At 42.5% G+C, this 19260-nt stretch overlaps 1 protein-coding gene across 2 annotated transcripts in view; it reads right to left on the bottom strand.

Annotated features, from left to right (window-relative positions):
* The window catches only part of SPOCK1 (SPARC/osteonectin, cwcv and kazal like domains proteoglycan 1), a 694220-nt gene that overhangs the window by 266648 nt on the left and 408312 nt on the right, over positions 1-19260 (bottom strand). For both annotated transcript variants that reach the window (XM_019506237.1, XM_019506238.1), the window contains one exon: positions 2495-2609. In XM_019506237.1, the coding sequence (XP_019361782.1) occupies positions 2495-2609 (115 nt within the window). The remainder of the gene's footprint in view (positions 1-2494; positions 2610-19260) is intronic.

Raw genomic sequence — 19260 nt, forward strand, 5'->3', positions numbered from 1 at the left:
ATCTGCTATTGTCATGTTCCTGCCCCAGCTTACAAAGTGCGCACCTCAGCACAAAGAAAATAAAACAGCCACGTCTTGTGCTGCTGTTGGTGGTTTGAAAATTGGCTACATTATTCATGGAATACGCATGCTTTCATTGGGCCGTAACTACTCAACAGGCCAGTTAATCAGCTGCTGCAAATCAGTGTAGGTCTATTTGGGAGCCTCAGCAGCGACATTTGATGTTGCTCTGTTGTTTGAATGTTTTCTTTTTGCTGAGCTTACATGCTTTGTAAAGCCGCTGCAGCAAGTTGATAATGATGCACGAAACGGAAAATCCTTTTGAGTGCATGCAAACACACACAAAGGGGTGTGCAATGCAATCACTGCGGTGCTGTGTTATTTGATGCTTCTGACTTTACATATACAGATCTGCAGGACCTGGCTCTGATCTTGGTTACCCCAAGGAAAGACCAGTGTAACTTGATAGAGTGCAGTGGGGTTACTCCTGATATAACTGAGAGTGGAGTCAGACAAACAGGATTCAGGCCGGGCACTGAAGAACGAACACATCCTTGCAAAATGAGCACCAAATTCTCTATTGAAACAACACCATCAATTCTAGTTGACAGAGAATTTGGGCTGGCAACTTTCTGTATTGGTATATCCACCCTCTGAGGCAATTAGCTAGCTAGAGACTTTGAGAGTAAAAGTCCTTTGGAGAGATATGCACTAGTATCTTGCATGAAGAGTAATTTTCAAAGCACTCCAAAGCTGGCTGGAAAATGGCTGGAGACTTTTCAAAGTAAGTTTTTCTTTTTTTCTGTCATGGTGTTGCCCAAAGTCTACGTGAAACAGCTGCAGGCAGTGCAAGAGTCCTAGAGAGACTGCATTAGCTGCCATTACTTCTGCTCTACTTTGGTCAAGTAGTTTGATTGCTTTTAATATACTGGATGTGGAAACAGTCCCAAGAGTATTTGCCTTAGTACGCGCAACATTTATACACGTTATGATAGATCAGTTCTTTCTGAATGGGAAAGAGAAACTACATAACCTGCAAAGCATCATGGTACTATTAAGTACTTCATGTAACCATACACTCAACATCACTCTCTAGTTCATTTTATGCTGAAAGCTGTAGTGTAAAAATGCTTTAAAAAAAATAACTTTCTGCCATATGGCAGAATATATTTCAGAAAAAAAATGTGATCCAAGTCACGAGCTGTCACCTGAATTCAACTGGATGAGGCTCTCCCCTCAAAGAAGGATTTTTTTTTTCTAACCTATGAAAGTTAATGATTGCAAAATTGATCCCAGAAGTTCAGGACCTATTTGTGTGAATGTACATGTGAGTAGCTCTATTGATTTCAAAAGGATTACTTGGGTGAGTTAAGTTGCTTATTAAAAGCTTAGACATGGTGCTGCTCCAGATTAATTCAGGGACACCCATCATCGGTTTATGCTTTCTCACCATGCCAGTTTAATCCCATTTCTCTGTAGGAAAAATCCTCAGGAATGAAGTTTTGATTATGACAAGTGAGTTTTACATGGAAATCTCTCAGCTCAGAGGCAGCAGGATCAGACTGGGGCCGTCAGCAGCCTCCCAAGGACTCCAACAGTGTCACATGTTTGTCCTACTTTAAAGTTTCCAGTAAGTTCACATTGATTTTTGAAGTCCTTTCCCTGATGCTTAAGACTTTGTTGACTCCATTTGGTTTTTCTGAACATCTTTCAGTTTCAATCTTTCATTTCCAAATGGTTCTTTTGGGTGATGTTTTCCAGGGGAGCTGGAGAGATTCAGTCACCTGAGCTGAAGGCACCAGGTGCATATATCACTTGTGCTGTTCTTCTACCTCCAAAGCTCAGGCTTTAATGCTGCCACAGCTGCTGCTGAACTAGCAGCAGTTTTCAGCAGCAGGTGTGACAGCGTTAAAGCCTGAGATTCAGAGCTGGAAGAAAAGGGGGAATGATACTCAGAACCCAATTGCATCCCTCCGCTTAGTAAGGCGGCATAGCCTCCAGCAGCCACGGCAACGTTCCCATTCCTCCATTCCAGCATGGAAATCAGCTTCCTCACTTAAAACATACAGCCCAATTTAGGATGCTTAACTTTTGGAAAAAAGGTTTATGCCAGTAAATAAGGTAACGTATTTTATCATGGAAGTGCATTGAGACTATCTTCATATTTCACGGAGTGCCATAGTTACTGTTGTCTGAACAACCCCTTCGCAGGGTTGGTAGGATGGATGTTGTACAGTGCACTTCTCCTTAGGGGGCCCCATGTTCCAGCTGATCTTTCTGGACTAATTCCAAACCCTCGCTGGCCTTGATGATTATAAATAGCAATAGATATTTTTTGGCCATGGAAGGAAATGCCATTTAAGTATGAAAAACATGTCCGGAGACTTTTTTTAAATGTTAAGTTTCAAGTTCATTAGGGTTGGTTGTCCTCATTTTATTGTAGCTCATGAAACTGCAGAGACTTAATGGAATGCAACTGGCAGCACGCCCTTACCTGTGTACCAGCTGCTTGCGGCTTACACAAATAGCAGTTTCGTAGTCGTGAGTGACGCACACTTTATGTGGGCTGCACTTCACCTTCAGACATGGATCTTTGGATGGATCAAGAGCTATTAAAGACAAAATTGAAAATAGGAGAGTTAGAAATGAAAGTGAAGTGCTTTGCCTGCTCGTTAATTCAAAATAAAGGATATGCAACTAGTAGGAATTCATGCCCCCACACCATTTAAATATATGTCTCTACATGGTGCAGTGTAGGCTGTTGTTGTTAGCAAGCTACATATAGAATTGGGGTGCATACGGAAGGCTTAATGGTTAAAGGTTTTGTCATTTAAGGTGTATAACCTGATTATTAAAGATGGAGAGCTCACACTGTGTTAGAGTCACATTGTGCATGGCTCTTCATTATACCACAGTTAACAGAATCAGGTCCTATATCGAGTACAGCATCTACCCTTATCACTTGCCTTTTCAGAAGCTGCTGTTTTATTGGACTTGATAAATTCCATCTATACCATAAGACAACAAGGTAGATAGGAGAGGGATATTACTGCAACTTATACGGGTTATCTCAGCTGGAAGTTTGGGATAGCGTAAAATACACCCAGTAAAAGAAAAAAAGAAAAGGTTAAATACAATTTTAAAAGCTATTTAGTGATTATAGTTACGCTGGAAGCTATGTAACCACTTCTGAGCTGAAACTAATAGATAATGGTGAATATAGTATTATGTAGAAGAAACCTCCCCCCCAACACACTTTTTTAGAAATGTAAATCTAAAGGCTTAAAAACCTCATTAGATGAATTCAGTCAAATGTCAGCCTGATGCAAAAATGCAGAAGCAGAAGGGCAGTCATAATAATAAAACCATTGTACATGTATACAGCACCCTGCCTCACAAAGGAAACAAAAAACTTCACTAGAAACACAAGACTTACTTCATACAGCATGTAAATATGGTCACATCTGGCTGAAATCCCACCACTGTTTGATGGTGCACAGCCATGCCACAAAATAGTGGAGGACTTGAAGAAATGGATGGTAGAGGCCCTAATGAAAACACAGGGGGGTTTTAGGGATTGTCAACAGAAAGTAATTACCAAAGCTGGCATGGGGCCAAGATGCAAGGATTAAAACCCCTGCTCATCTGAAAAGGATCTTCCGAGACTATGAATGGCTGAGCGGCCAATGGTTTAACAAGAGACTCCTAAAAAAACCAAAAATTGTCTTTGATAGACCATTTGTCCCAGGGGTGAGGTGCAAATGCAGCAAGGAGGGGTGACCTATTAATTTGTTTTCTGATTTACATACAAAATGCCTTGCCATAATTCCAGTCAAGGAAACAGGCAAGACATCTATATTATACTGAACTTTACCAGAAAGCGTTTACCCTTTTTTGCTGTAACAAACTGTGCGTGTCCTGCGTGCGTGCGTGTGTGTGCAGGTCTTAGGAGCATCCTCTAAAGAGATGCCTTTTTAAAATACATTGGTGGAGTCAAGACACCATTCGAAAGGGTTCTTCCAAAGCAGGCTTATGAGGCTCAGGAATAAGCCATGTCTGGAAAGGATGAATTAGCCCTCTCCAGTGAGGGGGTGTATTGGCGTGCATAGATGAAACGGGGGCCCTAAATTGAAGCGGTGGGTTTTTAAAAACACCGTTTCAACTTAGGGCCCTTTAAACCCTCGTGTCATGTACACACCCACTTACCTGCCTCTGTGGCGGTGGAGGGGGGAGGGCGAGCTGCTGGCTGGCAGAGCGGTCCCTGGGTTGCAGTGGGGCTGGTGTTTCCCTCCATGGCAGTGGTGGGCCCCCCCCAGGTGGCACCTGCCCACAGGCACCCAGCTCGGGCGGTTCTGGGGGGGCACCGCAGCTACAGAGGGAAGCACCAGGCCCCCGTGCAGTTCAGGCAGGCCCTGGGGAAGGGTGTTGGGGAGTTCAGGCTCACCGCTTTTTTTTCCCCCTCTCTTGGGTGGAGCTGCCTTCCCAGGCTGCTGAGAGGCTGCCTGCAGGGCTTCCTGCAGAGCCCCTGCACTGTACAGAGCCCGGTGCTTCGCTCGGCGGCTGCAGAGGCAGCAAGCTCCTTAGAGAAGTTTTAGTTTGCTCCACCCCAAATCATTTAAGGCGCATTATGCTGCCGAATTTGCTACAGTGAGTGGAATTTATGTGCCATACACCACCAAGGTGTGCAAACACCAACACCATTAAAGTGGTGTAAACACGTTTAGCCTGCTTTAAAGTGATTTGCACACACGCCCCTTGTTTCATCTACACATGGCCTACGACTGTCAGAGGGAGGGAAATCACCTCCAGCTCCCCTTCAGTTTTGTGGAAGTATGCTAATAAGCGATCTCTGGAGGCACCAAAGGGACTTCCTCTAGCACACGGCCGACACTGTCCAGACCTGGACTTTGGGTCACACCCAACAGACCAGCAAGATTGCCTCTGCACACAGCTAAACAATTTTATATTGATCTTAGGCACACTTCCATTTCATCCCAAGGTCCCCATTGGCTTCCTCCAGAAGACCCCCCCGATTCCTGCTTCTTCCCTCCCTCACTACTTAACTGAAGCATTTGTGTTTTCATTTTCAAACTCTGTTTGTGCATTTCATTATCCAGATCGCTTTCCCCATTCTTGGTAAATGCCCAGGGAATTCCCTAAAATGGCATTACTTAAGGGAAAAAAAAAAGAAAGAAAAAAAGGGAAAAAGCTAAGTTATTTTTAAGTTCCAACTCAATTACCCCTGACATTTTCCACATAGACGAGAACGTATTTCTAACAACTAGAGGGTTCCTTTGCTCTCCTGCAGAGTTAAAGTGCTGCAGCTGTTCTACTTTGGTTTAAGTAGTCAGAGCTACAAGCTCTCACCATATTAACACACATTACAGATTTGTGATGGGCAATTGAGCACAATAGTACATATGTATTTAGTGGAATGCCTTTAGTGCAAGATGCTGGAATTCTTAAAAACAAAACAAAAGCATTAAAAGCTTTTGCTTCTAACGCAATTACATTGACGGAAAAGGTAAAATGAGGGGGAAAGGACATAAGTTTTCTGCACTATTGATAGCAAATATCAACATCCAACGACACTTAGTCAAATAAATACACAAGGTTTGATGGTCATGCCAATGCCAGTCTAGCTAGGTCAAAAGGAAAAATCTCGCTGGGATTTCTGTTTTTGTTTCCTGGTTCTCGCCTTTCTGAATAAAGGCAAGCATCACCGTGTTGCTGGAACACATACACGCTTGGATGTTGCTGCTGGTGCCACATGTCCTCATTGCAAGGGGTTGTATCAACAGAAGACAATGAGCACCTTGTATATGAGCTGAGGGCTTATGGTTGCCAAGATTGTTATGTTGCTGGAGCGCATTCTCACTGGCATTGTGTTGGAGGCCGTATGTTGGCTGAAGACCTGCATGTTTTGGGGAGATGGGTTTATTCAGGTGACAGAAAGACTGGATTTTGCCAGTGTAAATCAGATCTGTATATGGACACATGCACCAGAAAGCAACTTCTGTGAAGAAAACTTTGCCAAATTCCCTTTAAAGTCCTGCAAGTAGGACTAAATTCAACCCAATTTAAGAAAGATATAAGCTTGGCATTTGGGGGAAAATTCAGCTCCACTTCTCCATAGTAATCAGTTGTGGTTTGGCATGAATAAGGGGAGCACAGTTTGGGTCATTATGGAGAATGAGGTAACAAATGTGCCTTCTTTTAAAAGTCCTTTTTTTAATTGAAGAATTCTAGCCCAACTACTTGGCTTTCCAAGATACACTTAGCACTGCATGTGAGGCCTAAGGCCCAGGATAAGCTAGCTGCAAAACACAAAACATCTGTTTTAATGTGAATTAAACAAAATGATGAAATATTCTGCGCCAAAATTCACAAGTATTCTGTAGGCCTGAGAAGCTGACTTGGCATAACTGGCAACGGGCAATTGCCACACATCATCCCTCCACAGGTGAATGCACCCCACTTGGTGTTAAGAAGAATAGAGTCTCATCTTATACCTGGACTGTTGATAATTTATATGCCTGAAAGCCTTGGAATGGCTGATGTCATCTCTTTTTGCTCTCCATGAGTAAAACCGCAAGCAAAATATGCACAGAGCCAGCTTAGGCACAAAGTTAAAGTAAATGACTGTGGCAGGCAAAACAATGTTGGTTGTTGTAGACTGTTGGAAAACAAGACAGAATAAAGAAGTATACCAAGACCAGATTGGCTCCATTTGCAAAACAAATCCAAGGATAACTTAGTAGGGCAGAAGTAAGTTCAGAAAGAAACAGGTTGGAGGTGACAGATTGATGCTGTGAAAGGTAACTGGTGAGGATTTCTAGCAGGACCATATGTGGAATATACAGAAGAGGGCTGTAGTAGGATATAAAAGTCTAAAGAAAAAACTCCAGTTTGGGGAGGTGTCATTAAGGTAGAGGAGACCACCAGTCAACAAGGTGACCCCCAGTGCCATGAGGATGCCTGATCAGTTGAGTCATTGTGCATCATTAGGAAGGCATAAGAATGCCTTTGCAGACTGATTGAGTAGTGCTATTACTTACATGTTCAGTCAAGTTGGATTTGGGACTGGAATGGGACCACTGATCAGTTCATTCCATCCATGCCACCCCTTGATCAAAACTGAATGTAACATACCGCATTACATGGTACAGGTATGGCACCGAGTACACATGGAAAAATTGGAAATTATCTGAATGGTTGTTTGGTTGAGATACAAGAATAGAGAAGATGTGGAATTAAATCTTGGCCATCTCCAAGCTGGCTTCCATTTCACACCCAAGGCTCACAACTTCTCTAGACTTCTCATCTTTAAAATATGAATGATTAATAATAATATTTGCAGTACTTCATAGAGGTGTTGTGAGCCTTAATTCATGAATGCTTCAAAAGTACCTGGAAATCCTTCAATGGAAAAAATTCTAGAAGGTCTTGTTAAAATGTACTAGAACTAGTACTGAAACCAAATGTGTTGGACTGATTTTTTGACAATTTTGCTGGGAATGCAGAATGTGGACTCTATGTCTGAAATAAGAGGCCACAGACATGATGCATAGTCTGAGAAGGTCCTTCATGCAGTAAGAGAGTTGGGGATGCTATGCTAGTATTAAACAAGGCAGGCCCTAAAGACAGAACCCAAGATAAGCAATAATTTCTGAAATGTGCTAATCAAAGATCATGCTTTGTTAATCAGGTTTCTACATGACTAAGAGCAGATGCTCATCATCTGCAGAAGCCCCTTGAGAATACAATGAAACATAAAAACTGTACTTCTCATTACAGCGTTGTGTCCTAAAGCAATGAGTGTCAAGGCTATGAAATGAAGAGCTAAAAATACAAATAAATAAATGAAGGTAAGGGAAAGAGGACAGGAAAACAAGAAGATTTTTTTTTTATGATGACCTTGTCCTATTGCTGAGTTCAGCTTCATTAAAAATCCACTACCTTTAAAAGAAAACTACAACCGTCCTCTTAATATACAGACTGGGATCAAGACATTCACTTTTCTACCCGTATTCCTTTTGGACTCTGAGCACACAATACCACTCTTGAGGCCAGCATTTATGGGACGGTTAATGGATGGGAGACTTCAGAGTCTTCTGCAGATGGTGGATTAGACTTGGCTGAAAACCTTATGCTGGCACATATGTCAGTTGGAAAATGCCGACACATCAGGACTGAAACATTTCATGGGATGCTACAGAATCCGCTGAATGTTTCAATGCAAGGCTTATCTCCTTAAATGGACTCCTGCCAACTGGGCTCTCTGTTTTCCTGCCAGCAGCTCTCCCATGTGGCTTGACTCCCCCGGGGCAGCTGGCTACCTGGGGAGTCCAGCAGGACCAGGAGGCCATAACGAAGTGAACAATTCCATCTCAGTTGTCCCAAAGTAAAAATGTTCAGATTTCCTTTTTTCCTTTCGTGAAACTTTGGGATATTTAACTTTGTGCCCAATGACTCGAAGTATCTGCAGCACAGAAACTGCCGGGGTGCAAGGCTTTCATCCTAGGGTGCTTTTTCCATGCCTGAACCAAAGCCAATTTATTCCAGCTGTGAGCGTGGAACCAGAATTCCAGGCATAGTCATTAAGGGGCAAAGTACACATGCACAGCAGTGCACATGAGACTCCATTCTTCACCCAAACTTTATTATTCATACCAACCTCAGTACCTTATTAAATCTATAAATTCTCTGTGGTTCCCTCTTAGAGCTACCAAAATAACTGGGAAATAAACACTAGTGATTGCATCAGGGCATTAACTGCCTCCTAATAGTTTAACTACATTAGTATCTTTTTTCTACATGGCATTGATAAGGAAAGTATTACAAATACCTCCTCTCTGCTATCCAGAGAAGAGAACATTTTGTTATGAATAATACAAATACTTCTCTCCCCTGCCCGTTCCCCATCACAAATGGCTGCGAGTTACCATTATAAATCAATGTTGGACAAGAGTGAGATACTTTTCTATTACATTTTATGTTGTTATATATTGTTACCATAAAGGAAGACTTATGACTGCGAGGAAACTTTGGAGTTCAGACCATGGATATACATACAGAGGGTTGTAATATAAGACCATATTGTAGCTGTGGGTCATGTGTTAATCACAATAGAGCAAATTTATTTTTCACACATTTGAGTTTGGAAGGGGGATAACAAATATATACCCTCAAAGAATTGCAGCAATGGATGTGAAATCCTGCCAAAATTGTACAACTCATCCATAAAAAGATTTATGGGCTTGACTTTGTTTTTTAGGACCATTCATTTGGGAAATGGAGAAATTCCAACCCCAGGCCTATTTAGTAAGGCTGATATAAAAATAAGCCATGCAATCAAAGAAAAAATGGCAGTATGCAAACTTTTTTTTTTTTAAATCATTTTCAAAATTGCCCTGCAATAAGTACTATGATCACCTCAAAACAAAAAGACTTTTGGATAATGAAATGTCAAAAGCAGTTGCTTCACACAATCCCCTTGGAGCTGTTCTCGGTAGAAGAGAAAACAAGAACATCTGTTGAGAAAGGTAATATGAACTAGAAAATGGGACCTGCTGTCTACAATGCACGCATTCTAGTGAGTTTGGTATCATGGAGAATGATAATAAAACACTGCATCTAGATTAGATGACGCACTGAAATGTAGATAAGCATTTTATGAGATTACATGCTATTGGTTTCTAGCAGTGCCCTACCAAGATACAGGGGCTCTACAAATTTGGAGAAAACCACAACCCCTGCTTGTACAAGCGAGCAATTAGGATGAAGTGAGAAGCCCCCTGCAGCTCTAGAGCTTGTGGAAAACCTGGGGTAGATGGAAAGTTCCTATTCATTATGCTAGAGTGCTCCCTGCCTAGCATGGAGGTGTAACAGTGGCTGAGGCTGAAATTCAGACCCAGGGGGCAAGCACTCAGGTTATTCCCTGACTGTCACTCATAGCTCAGCAGCCTAGCAAGTGGCCAGAGAAAGCAGGAATTAAGCAGCTCAGTACTGACGTGAAGAGGCATTGGATACTTCCATGGGCAGCAAGACAACATGAAGCGGGTAGCCTTAGGCCGCGTGTAGATAAAACAAGAGGCGTGTGTGCACGACACTTGAAAGCGGGCTTAATGCTTTTGCACCGCTTTAATGGTGTCGGTGTTTGCACATCTTGGCGGCGTCCTGCGCATTAGTTCTAGCCTCTGCAGGAAATTTGACGGCGTAATGCGCGTTAAGTGATTTGGGGCGCAGCAAACTAAAACTCCTTCAAGGAGTTTTAATTTGCTGCCCCTACAGACACGGAGCGAAGCACCAGGCTCCGTAGGAAGCCCTGCAGGCAACCTAGCAGCGGCCCAGGAAGGCAGACTCCACCCAAGAAAAGCAGAGAGCTAGATCTATTTTTTTTCCATCCCTGGAGTCTGCCTGCCTGAGCTGCACGGGGGCCCAGTGCCTCCCTCCGTGGATGTGGTGCCTCCCGGGACTGCCTGAGCCAGGTGCTTGTGGGTAGGTGCTGCCTGGGGTGGTGGGAGAACCGCTGCCGCAGAGGGAAGCACCAGCCCCCCCTGCAGTCCTGGGACTGCTCCACCTGCCGGCAGCTCGCCATCTCCTCCCCATTGGAGAGGCAGGTAAATCAGCGGGGTGTGTGCACAACACAGGGGTTTAATCAGGCCTAAACTGAAGCGGTGTTTTTTAAAACCCACCACTTCAATTTAGGGCCCCTGTTTTGTCTACACACACTTAGAATCCATACCGCACTGAATTCATAGGCCCAGCACTCATTAAGAAACAAATTATCGCTACTCTTTGTCTTTGTTCTCACTGAGGCAAGGCACCAGCGAGGTACACCTTGGATAGCCCATGTTAAAAGTTTTACTATAGCCAGACAAGTTCTAGTTTCAACGTATGGCAGCTGGTGGAGGTAATCTTGCCAGTAGGGTTTACCTTGACTATTGATTCGTTAAAGCAGGAACAGCCTGGTCTCCAATAGAGTATTAGTATATGGTAAGAAATGGACCTTCCTTAGCAGAGCATGTGGACAACTATAGTCAGCTGTGTTCTGATCTTTTCTTCTTCACAACATGATAAGTTCCAAAGCGTGCGAAATAATATATAACAGATGTGTGTACTGAGTGCATACAGCATTAAAGCTCCAAAAATCAGGAAACTTTATGATACCAGAATGAGTCTATGAGTCAATAGATTCCCGTTACAGGGGAAGCTTCTTTTTCTGGTCTACTTGATTTTAAAGTAGTTCAGTAAGTCACAGCAATGACTTGATAAGAACTGCTTTTGCTTACTGCGGCTGGGTGGAATCGTTGCTCTCATATTGTAATATTGTTAATACTCTTGTTTTTACAAAATACTATTTAAAAGAACAGATTAAGAAAAAGCAAAAGTATCGCTTGCAAGTAATTACTAATGGGTTTTATTCCGCTCCTGCAAATCTCTGCATAAATCATTCTGCTTCGTTAGAGAGAAGATTGCAGCTACCCCTCCCCCAAATCTAGATGAGAGTATGTCTTCGATTAACACACTCAGATATTTAACTCACATTCTCTCTTTCCCTCTCTCTCTCTCTCTTTTCACATAATTATGCATAGCAATTTGCATACGGGAATCAATTCAGCTAAAAATTAATTACCACAGGCCTGAATGCTTCAAGCATGTATGTGAATTATTTTCAGTAAATGAACTTCACAATGCAAGAAAACAGCAACAACTCAAGCTGTCAGCATTTATTCAGTCGCTGCATTGGTTTTTGTTTTGGAGAAACTGTAACATTTGAGCAGTTGAAGATATCAGTATCATGGAAAGAAACATCTATTTTCATTTATAGAGGCACTTTCAAAAATCATTTCTCATAACCAACCTACAATTTCTTTTGACATTGCTGAGGGCCAGCCAAGCTAAAGATATTGTAAAGGACTGTGCTGATTTGCTTCCCAACTAACATGATAAGAACCTGAATAATAAAAGTTGGGTTGACAAATGTGTAGAAATGCAATGCAGTTAGTTATAATAGGTAGAGAGGGGAGAGGAAAGATAGGACTGGATGTCAGTAAGAAGCCTGCTGATGGTGGATATACTTCGCTGAATATTATCACATGAATATAAGTATTTTTATTTGCTCGAAATACATTACCATTGAGATTTATAAACCCCCCCCTCCCAACCTGCATGCTTTTAGTATACTTGCAAAGTGCAGATAGTCTCCGTGAAATACAAAGCACTCTCAGCTCTGAGGGAACTTATCTGAACGCCATGCACTTCCCTGGACTAAGGCTGCTGTAATGCCCCACCTTCATTGTTCCCTGAATCGATTTAACCAGCAAAAACTCAAGGCCTGGTTCTGCAAGGCCCTGAGCACCTTCACTTGTTTTAGAACAGCCTACAAATCACAGAATCAAGTAAAAGTAAAGTAAAGTAAAACTAAAGAACTGTCTTCACCCCTGCTCCCACACCTCCTGCCACAGCAAGTGTCATAGGAAACTATAGGTACAGCAAGTTTTGCCATCAGAAAGCAATTTAAACTTAAACTGGATCAAATCCTACTATAGGAAATAAAATCATAAAAGAAAAGGGATTATTGGAAATTGAGTCAGAGTACTGGATACCTGTATTTTAGGATGAGAGAGATTTAGGATCAACAGCCTAGCATATTTACTTACACGGAGTAAGATTTGAATCCTAGATTTACCTGGGGACAGGATATAAATATTATGCTTATAGCTTTAAAATTTATCTTGATAAAGCAAGTGTGCAAAGGAAGAGGAAAAGCCATTAAAAACCGCTGCATGATTGCTTTGTTTTCCAGCTAAAAACAGGTGTGCCTTTCATGATCATGCCTGCAAGCAACCAACAGATGCAAGCACACAGCACTCTTATTAGTCCAGTAAAGTGTAACCTGGCATCAATACCGCAGTGCTCCCATAAGTTTCAATTGCTTTCTCTGTGTGTTAATCTGTGCTTGGATGTGGCTGTCTGTGGCAGCGTTGCCACATGTCCCGGAAAGATCAAGGCCAGACTGGGCTTAAAACACTGGTTAGACATAAGGACGCTGGTCTGATTTTCCACTTGATCACTGGCATGAGCAAGTTCTGAGGGTACAGACAGCTGTGTGCCTGAGCTCCCCGTTTTCTATATGCTTTTGGCATAGGCATGTGGGTCCAGGTGTTATGGTCTTGTGCTCAGCGTCCCAGGGACTCTCTCTTTGATACGGCTTCAAGCTGCCTGCGATGTAAGCACCACAGGCCATAAAATGCAGAGAGCGACAGAACTACAACTTCAGATTATGAAGTCCCGTGGCTGGTGGCTTATAAAAACACACGCAAACATCTGCCCACTCACACACTAGAAGCTGCCTTTGGGCATAATTTGTAGTAAAGGGAAGGTCATGGATCTGGAGAATGCCGAAGGTCCAACCTCAGCCGTATGCTCTCTTTCCAAACAGATCTATGCCTGAGTCAGGCTGCATCCCTCTCCTTCCCAAATTGTTCTTCTCCTCCTCCCAGCCATGTTCTATCTGCCTTTTTCCACGGCAATATCTTAAAGGGCCCGGCTATGGACTTGCTGATTCCAGCTACTTCTGCTTCTACTCTGCTCCAGGTGCAACCGTTCTGGGTGCAGATACGTTGTACTTTCAGACTGAATTTTTAACATAGACATGCTGGTTATAAAACTAATTGTGGGAAGGCAGAGAGACATCACTTTGGGTCCAAACGCTGCTAGAATGGTTACTATGGGTAGCTTGGACTGGGTGAATGCAGAAGAACCGCATGGCCAAGAAAATGGTCCCCAAATCAGATAGTACATAGCTGGCAGCTATGTCCACTCCAGTGATTTGATCCTGAATCTTGTGATATTGGATGTTTCACATAAATCTTCAGCTCCTGGAGGCATGTCCTTACAGCAAAAGCTCGGCTTTCATGTTAAACCAAAATAAACTTCCAGTCCTAAAGGCTCCAGAGAAAACCTTGAAAGCAGAAATGCTAATGACACAAAACCTAGGAGGCACATGAAAACCTCCCGAATGACTATTTTTTAAACATTCTGATGAATCTAAAGTGAATCTCATAATTTTTTACTGCTCAGGATCGGCAATATGGGTGCATCTATATGAGACATTTACTGTACGGTAGACTAATTAGCTGCACAGTAAATATTGTGTGTCTACACGTGTGGCCCAATTAGGCTGGAAAGTAAACTAATTTACTCCGTAGCAGGATAGTACTTGTAAACATGGGCTGCTGTGGAGTAAAAAACTCTGCAGCAGGATAGTACTTGTAAATACTACAAGTACAAATACTACAAGTACTATCCTGCTGCAGAGTTTTTTACTCCACAGCAGCCCATGTTTACAAGTACTATCCTGCTACGGAGTAAATTAGTTTACTTTCCAGCCTAATTGGGCCACACGTGTAGACACACAATATTTACTGTGCAGCTAATTAGTCTACCGTACAGTAAATGTCTCATATAGATGCACCCATATTGCCGATCCTGAGCAGTAAAAAATTATGAGATTCACTTTAGATTCATCAGAATGTTTAAAAAATAGTCATTCGGGAGGTTTTCATGTGCCTCCTAGGTTTTGTGTCGTTCGCATTTCTGCTTTCAAGGTTTTCTCTGGAGCCTTTAGGACTGGAAGTTTATTTTGGTTTAACATGAAAGCTGAGCTGAGCAGCAGTGCATGTGTAGATGCTGCCCTGGCTGGCTGGGGCACGAAGGTGCTACAGTGCGGGGGCTGCCTGCTGTCTAGCCCCACACTGAAACACCACTGTGTCCCAGTCAACCCCTCCGCAGCATGTTGAGCCAGGGGGGAGCAGCCCTCCAACCTCCTGCCAGCTGGGGCTGCTCCAACCCGGCTCAGTGTGCTGCAGTCCTGGGTGCACGTGCAAACAGTGTGCCTGGAGCAATAAACTCCGGAGCAATAAGAAGCACAGTTTATTGCTTCACATTAATATGCATGTGTAGACATTCCCAGTGTGGCGACTGAGCTGAAAAATGTAAGCTCACACAGCCAAATTTAGCTCTTATTTAGGCTAGGTAAGGCCACATAATTCAGGGGAATTCTATGGAGTTCCATAGATGTGAATGCATCTAGCTGACCGCCTACAGAAAAAGAAGCAGGCAATACTTTGTTCAGAAAACAATGCGTTAAAACAATCATCATAAATGATGCACCTTTTCCCATTTTAGATAGTTACAGACAAACATTATCAATGGCTTAGGGCAGAAAAGTTACGCGCCACACAGGTTTGTGACTTGTCATTAAGCAGTTGTGAGCTAAAACTTGACCTGAAAAAAAAGTATGATCATGGGGAAAAAAAGCCAAGAATAAATTCAGTTGGTTTCCGATGTACAGAACTCTGTTGTAACTTTGATTAAAAGTAACAGTGAATTATATGAGCGTGAGCCATGGAAGCAGAAGGAAAAAAACAAGCATAACTGAAGCAAAAATACCTCCGGAAATATAATTTTTCTCTTAATTTTTATATCCTTAAATCTCTGTTGATAATATGTGAACAAAATAAATCTATAATTGTTCAATTTGCAATCATGTTGTATTTCAGAAACAAAAAACTCTTCATTGTTAATACTGAACACACTTTCAATTGGTAAAAATTAAGTACTGAATTATCAGGATTTTTATATATATATGCACTTCAGCAAGAACAATATGTACTCCATTTCCAGGAAAACTGGTTACATGCTGTTAGCTGTGTGTCATGAGCTTTGGAAATTAATATCCCAAAGGCTGAAGAGCCCTGTGTGCATGACTGCTTTGTGTGTTGACAGGCTGAACGTTAGCACTGTTACAGCTGTCGTAATTCCCAATCAGAAAGTCAGCCAGTCCTACGTATCCAGAAGAAAGACACGGTGATTGGGATTCTGTCCCTAATTGTGATCATGTGATTTGAACGAAGCTCTATGATCTTAGTGAAGTTCCTCTGGATTTACACCCAAGTGAGGACAGCGTTGGGCTGTCAAATATATTCAGCCAGTGAATACAACCTATACGGGATTGTTTCATACTCGGTTAATGAAATACCATGAGAGGGTCTTCATGCTCAGGAGGAAGCAAGGCAGCCATGCATGAACTGCCATTAATTCTTCGGGTACTCCCTGCCCTTGGAGCTCAGCTAGTTTGTGGCCGGTAGGTCCCAGTGTTGCCCAGTGATGAGCGGAGCAGAGAGAGAAATATTGTCTTCCTGATACCACCACTGACCGGTTTGTGACTTGAGCCGCGCTGTGCCTTGCTCTTCCCATGTTTAATGTGGGCACAGTTATGCTTACCCACCTCTATGAGGCACATGGAGATCCTCAAAGGCACTACACAACCGAAGCAAAGAGTCACTGTGAATGACACAGTCGCTGATTTATACAGGGATTGTCATAGAAGAGCTAAAATCTGCAGAACTAAGAGCCGTGTTCATTTATCACAGCAGCTGACTGTTGCCATAGAAACAGGTGCGAGCATTTTATTTCCGACATCAACAAATAAAGACTCGTTTCCATATTACATTAGTTATATCCCACTCCGAGCAAAACACACAACAAACATAACAGAGGACTTTTCAAAGACTGATCCGGCATCTGATACGTGGAAACTAAGTCTGTCATTTAAATTCTCTGGCGTGTGGAAGCAATTCATATCTGGGACACATATCTCAGTGTAAAGCTAGACAAGATAGGTGTCGTTCTGTACTTTTGTACCTCTGGGAACCTAGGGGAGCTCCTCTGAAGTCAGTGGAGCTTCTCTACGTTGAAGGTTGAATCCAGAGTGGTGCAAAACTCCTCCTGCGGAGCCCTGCTGGAGTGCAGGTGAGCTCAATATGTGTAGCTCACGTGACAATGCATTCGGGCCCTTGAATGATGGGACTCTTAACCAGAGGTAACAGCGTAATCTGACGTGAGGGTTGTTGTGGGCATTGGCATCTCAAAAAGGTACATGAAGAGATTTTTTTCTTTATACATTCATTTTAAAAGCTAGCTATCCACAGTAAATAAAACTAGTAAAGTTATCATTTCAGCAAGAGCTAAGCCAGATCAACACCTCAGATTATCTTGTGCCCCTTCATTTTTATAGGAAACTGTTTTTTTGTTGCAAAACACAATTAATAATGACACTGAAGAAATCAGTTCCAGCTCCCTGAAAAAATTCATTACATTTGGGATGTTTTGAATGAACCAACATTTTTCTAGGATCCCCTATTTAGGTAGTTCAGTTTAAGCAAACCTAAACATCCTTAGCTTCATTTTAGAAGTTGATTCACATTGATAAGGGGCTTTTTGGGATTCTTTACATACAACATTATAGTATAAGGAGAAACCATTGGTATTACCCCCCTCTTTTGAGACTAGTGACACATAATCAAGGAACCCAAATAGGATAAAGCAAATGAACCATGTGTGAGATTGAACTAGTGATTGGCTAGTTGATAGATGTCATTTTCATCATATTCAAGAGGAATTGCTTTACTAAGAAAAAATGAAGATCCTGTATGGATAATCAGCTGGTATTATAATTGATAGGCTGGAAGCAGTTGGCCAGTGAACTAAATTAAAGAATTAATCAGAGCAATCAAGAGAGTTCATTTAAAGCATCTGAAGCAGAACCTGTGCTGGATGTTTTTAAAGTATATGAAATGTAATTATAGCATGAATTAATTCTAAATGTAGGTTATTGTTAACATGGAAAAGTGTTGTGAATATCTAATCCTATTACTTATTCAACAGCGCAACTGAGATTTTCCAATCTGAAACAAGTTACACAAAGACATTTTTTTCTTTATCTCTTCATTAAAAAAGATACCTACTGGAGGCTCCAAGCTTTCTAGCATTACAAGCAACACAGTAAATAAAAGTACAGTCAAGTTACCATTCCAGCAGGAATTAAGCCAGATCAACACCTAAGATGCTTTTCTGCCCCTTTAATTCCTTAAGCTAGGAAAATACTTTATTTCATAAAATTCAATTGCAGTCTTGTTGAAGCTGTACTGAAGGCTGCACATTTCAAATCAAAGAGATTCTAAGAATAGTGAAATATCTGTAAGCCCAAATGTTGGGAAATTTGTGGCTCTTACACACAGAGTGAAAATGAAGGGACAAGGTAAACAGGTAGTATTAACAGAAAGTGAAGACAGCAAATCTATGTTATAAAAAATGCCCTGTGCAATCAGTGCCTAAAAGACCAAATGTAGGTATTAGGCAGTGCTTGCTCTTACAGTGGAGCTTAAAGCCAGCAACAGTGAATTCCACTTATATGTATACTAGGTAAGCATGTAATACCTTTAACTACATAACACAATGCAAGTCCCCATTTTTTCCCTATTGCTTACACTATACATTGCTTATCTGTATATTGGCCAAGTACAGAAATGGCTTGAGTAGACAGGAATGTTCAACCCCGCTCTTCACCTTGTAACATAACTGAACTCAATCTAGGTGCCTCCAAAAATCATGCAGAGAAATCAGTTGTCAAAGAGCTATTAGAAGCCTTGACAATGGCAGGAGCTAGTCAGTTCCAGGACTGTTACCAGACAGCTGGAAAATGAGAACAGATAGCGACTATGAAACCTGAAACTGACTAGCTCTGCGCAGCTTCAGACTTCCAATAGCAGCCCTGAAACTGACCAGATCCCGTGAAACTGAGCATTAGAAGCCTTGAAAACATCAGGAGCTAGTAATCAGTTTGGGGAGTGCTACTCACAAAGCCCTGACTGTGCCATCTACTTAATAAGCACGGCTTCTAGTTTGGACAAATGCATATTTAAGGTAAGGAGAAACCTTTTTTCCAAGCCCAAAGCTACGCACTTAAAAACAGTTATATACACACACTAGCCAATTGCCCGTCAAGAATGATGGGGTGGGGGGCAAGGCGTAGAAGAGGGTTTCACCCCTGCACTCTGGATCTGCCAAGCCCATGTCCACCTGCTTCCCCTCCCCTCCCAGCTGTTGGCAGGGCCCAGCGGTGGCATCACCATGCCCCCTGCCTCCCCATCCCTGCTGACTTCTGCTGGGGCCTGGTAGAAGCAGTGGAGCACTCCCCGGCATCATGGTGGGCAGGGATGGAGTCCTGCATTCAGCCCTGCCCCAGCTTTTGATTCGGTCGGGGCAGGGATGAACAGGTTTGCTCCCCCCACCCTCGTCCCTACCACTTCAGGGCTGGGCCTGATTCTCCCCACTACCCCTTCGGGGCTCTTGTTGGGGTGTGGTGGCAGCAGTGGAGCATTGCCACTGTGCCCCCGCTCCTGCTCGCCC

The sequence above is a fragment of the Gavialis gangeticus genome, unplaced genomic scaffold, assembly GCF_001723915.1.
Source record: "Gavialis gangeticus isolate Ggan-Ray unplaced genomic scaffold, GavGan_comp1, whole genome shotgun sequence".
NCBI lineage: Eukaryota > Metazoa > Chordata > Crocodylia > Gavialidae > Gavialis > Gavialis gangeticus.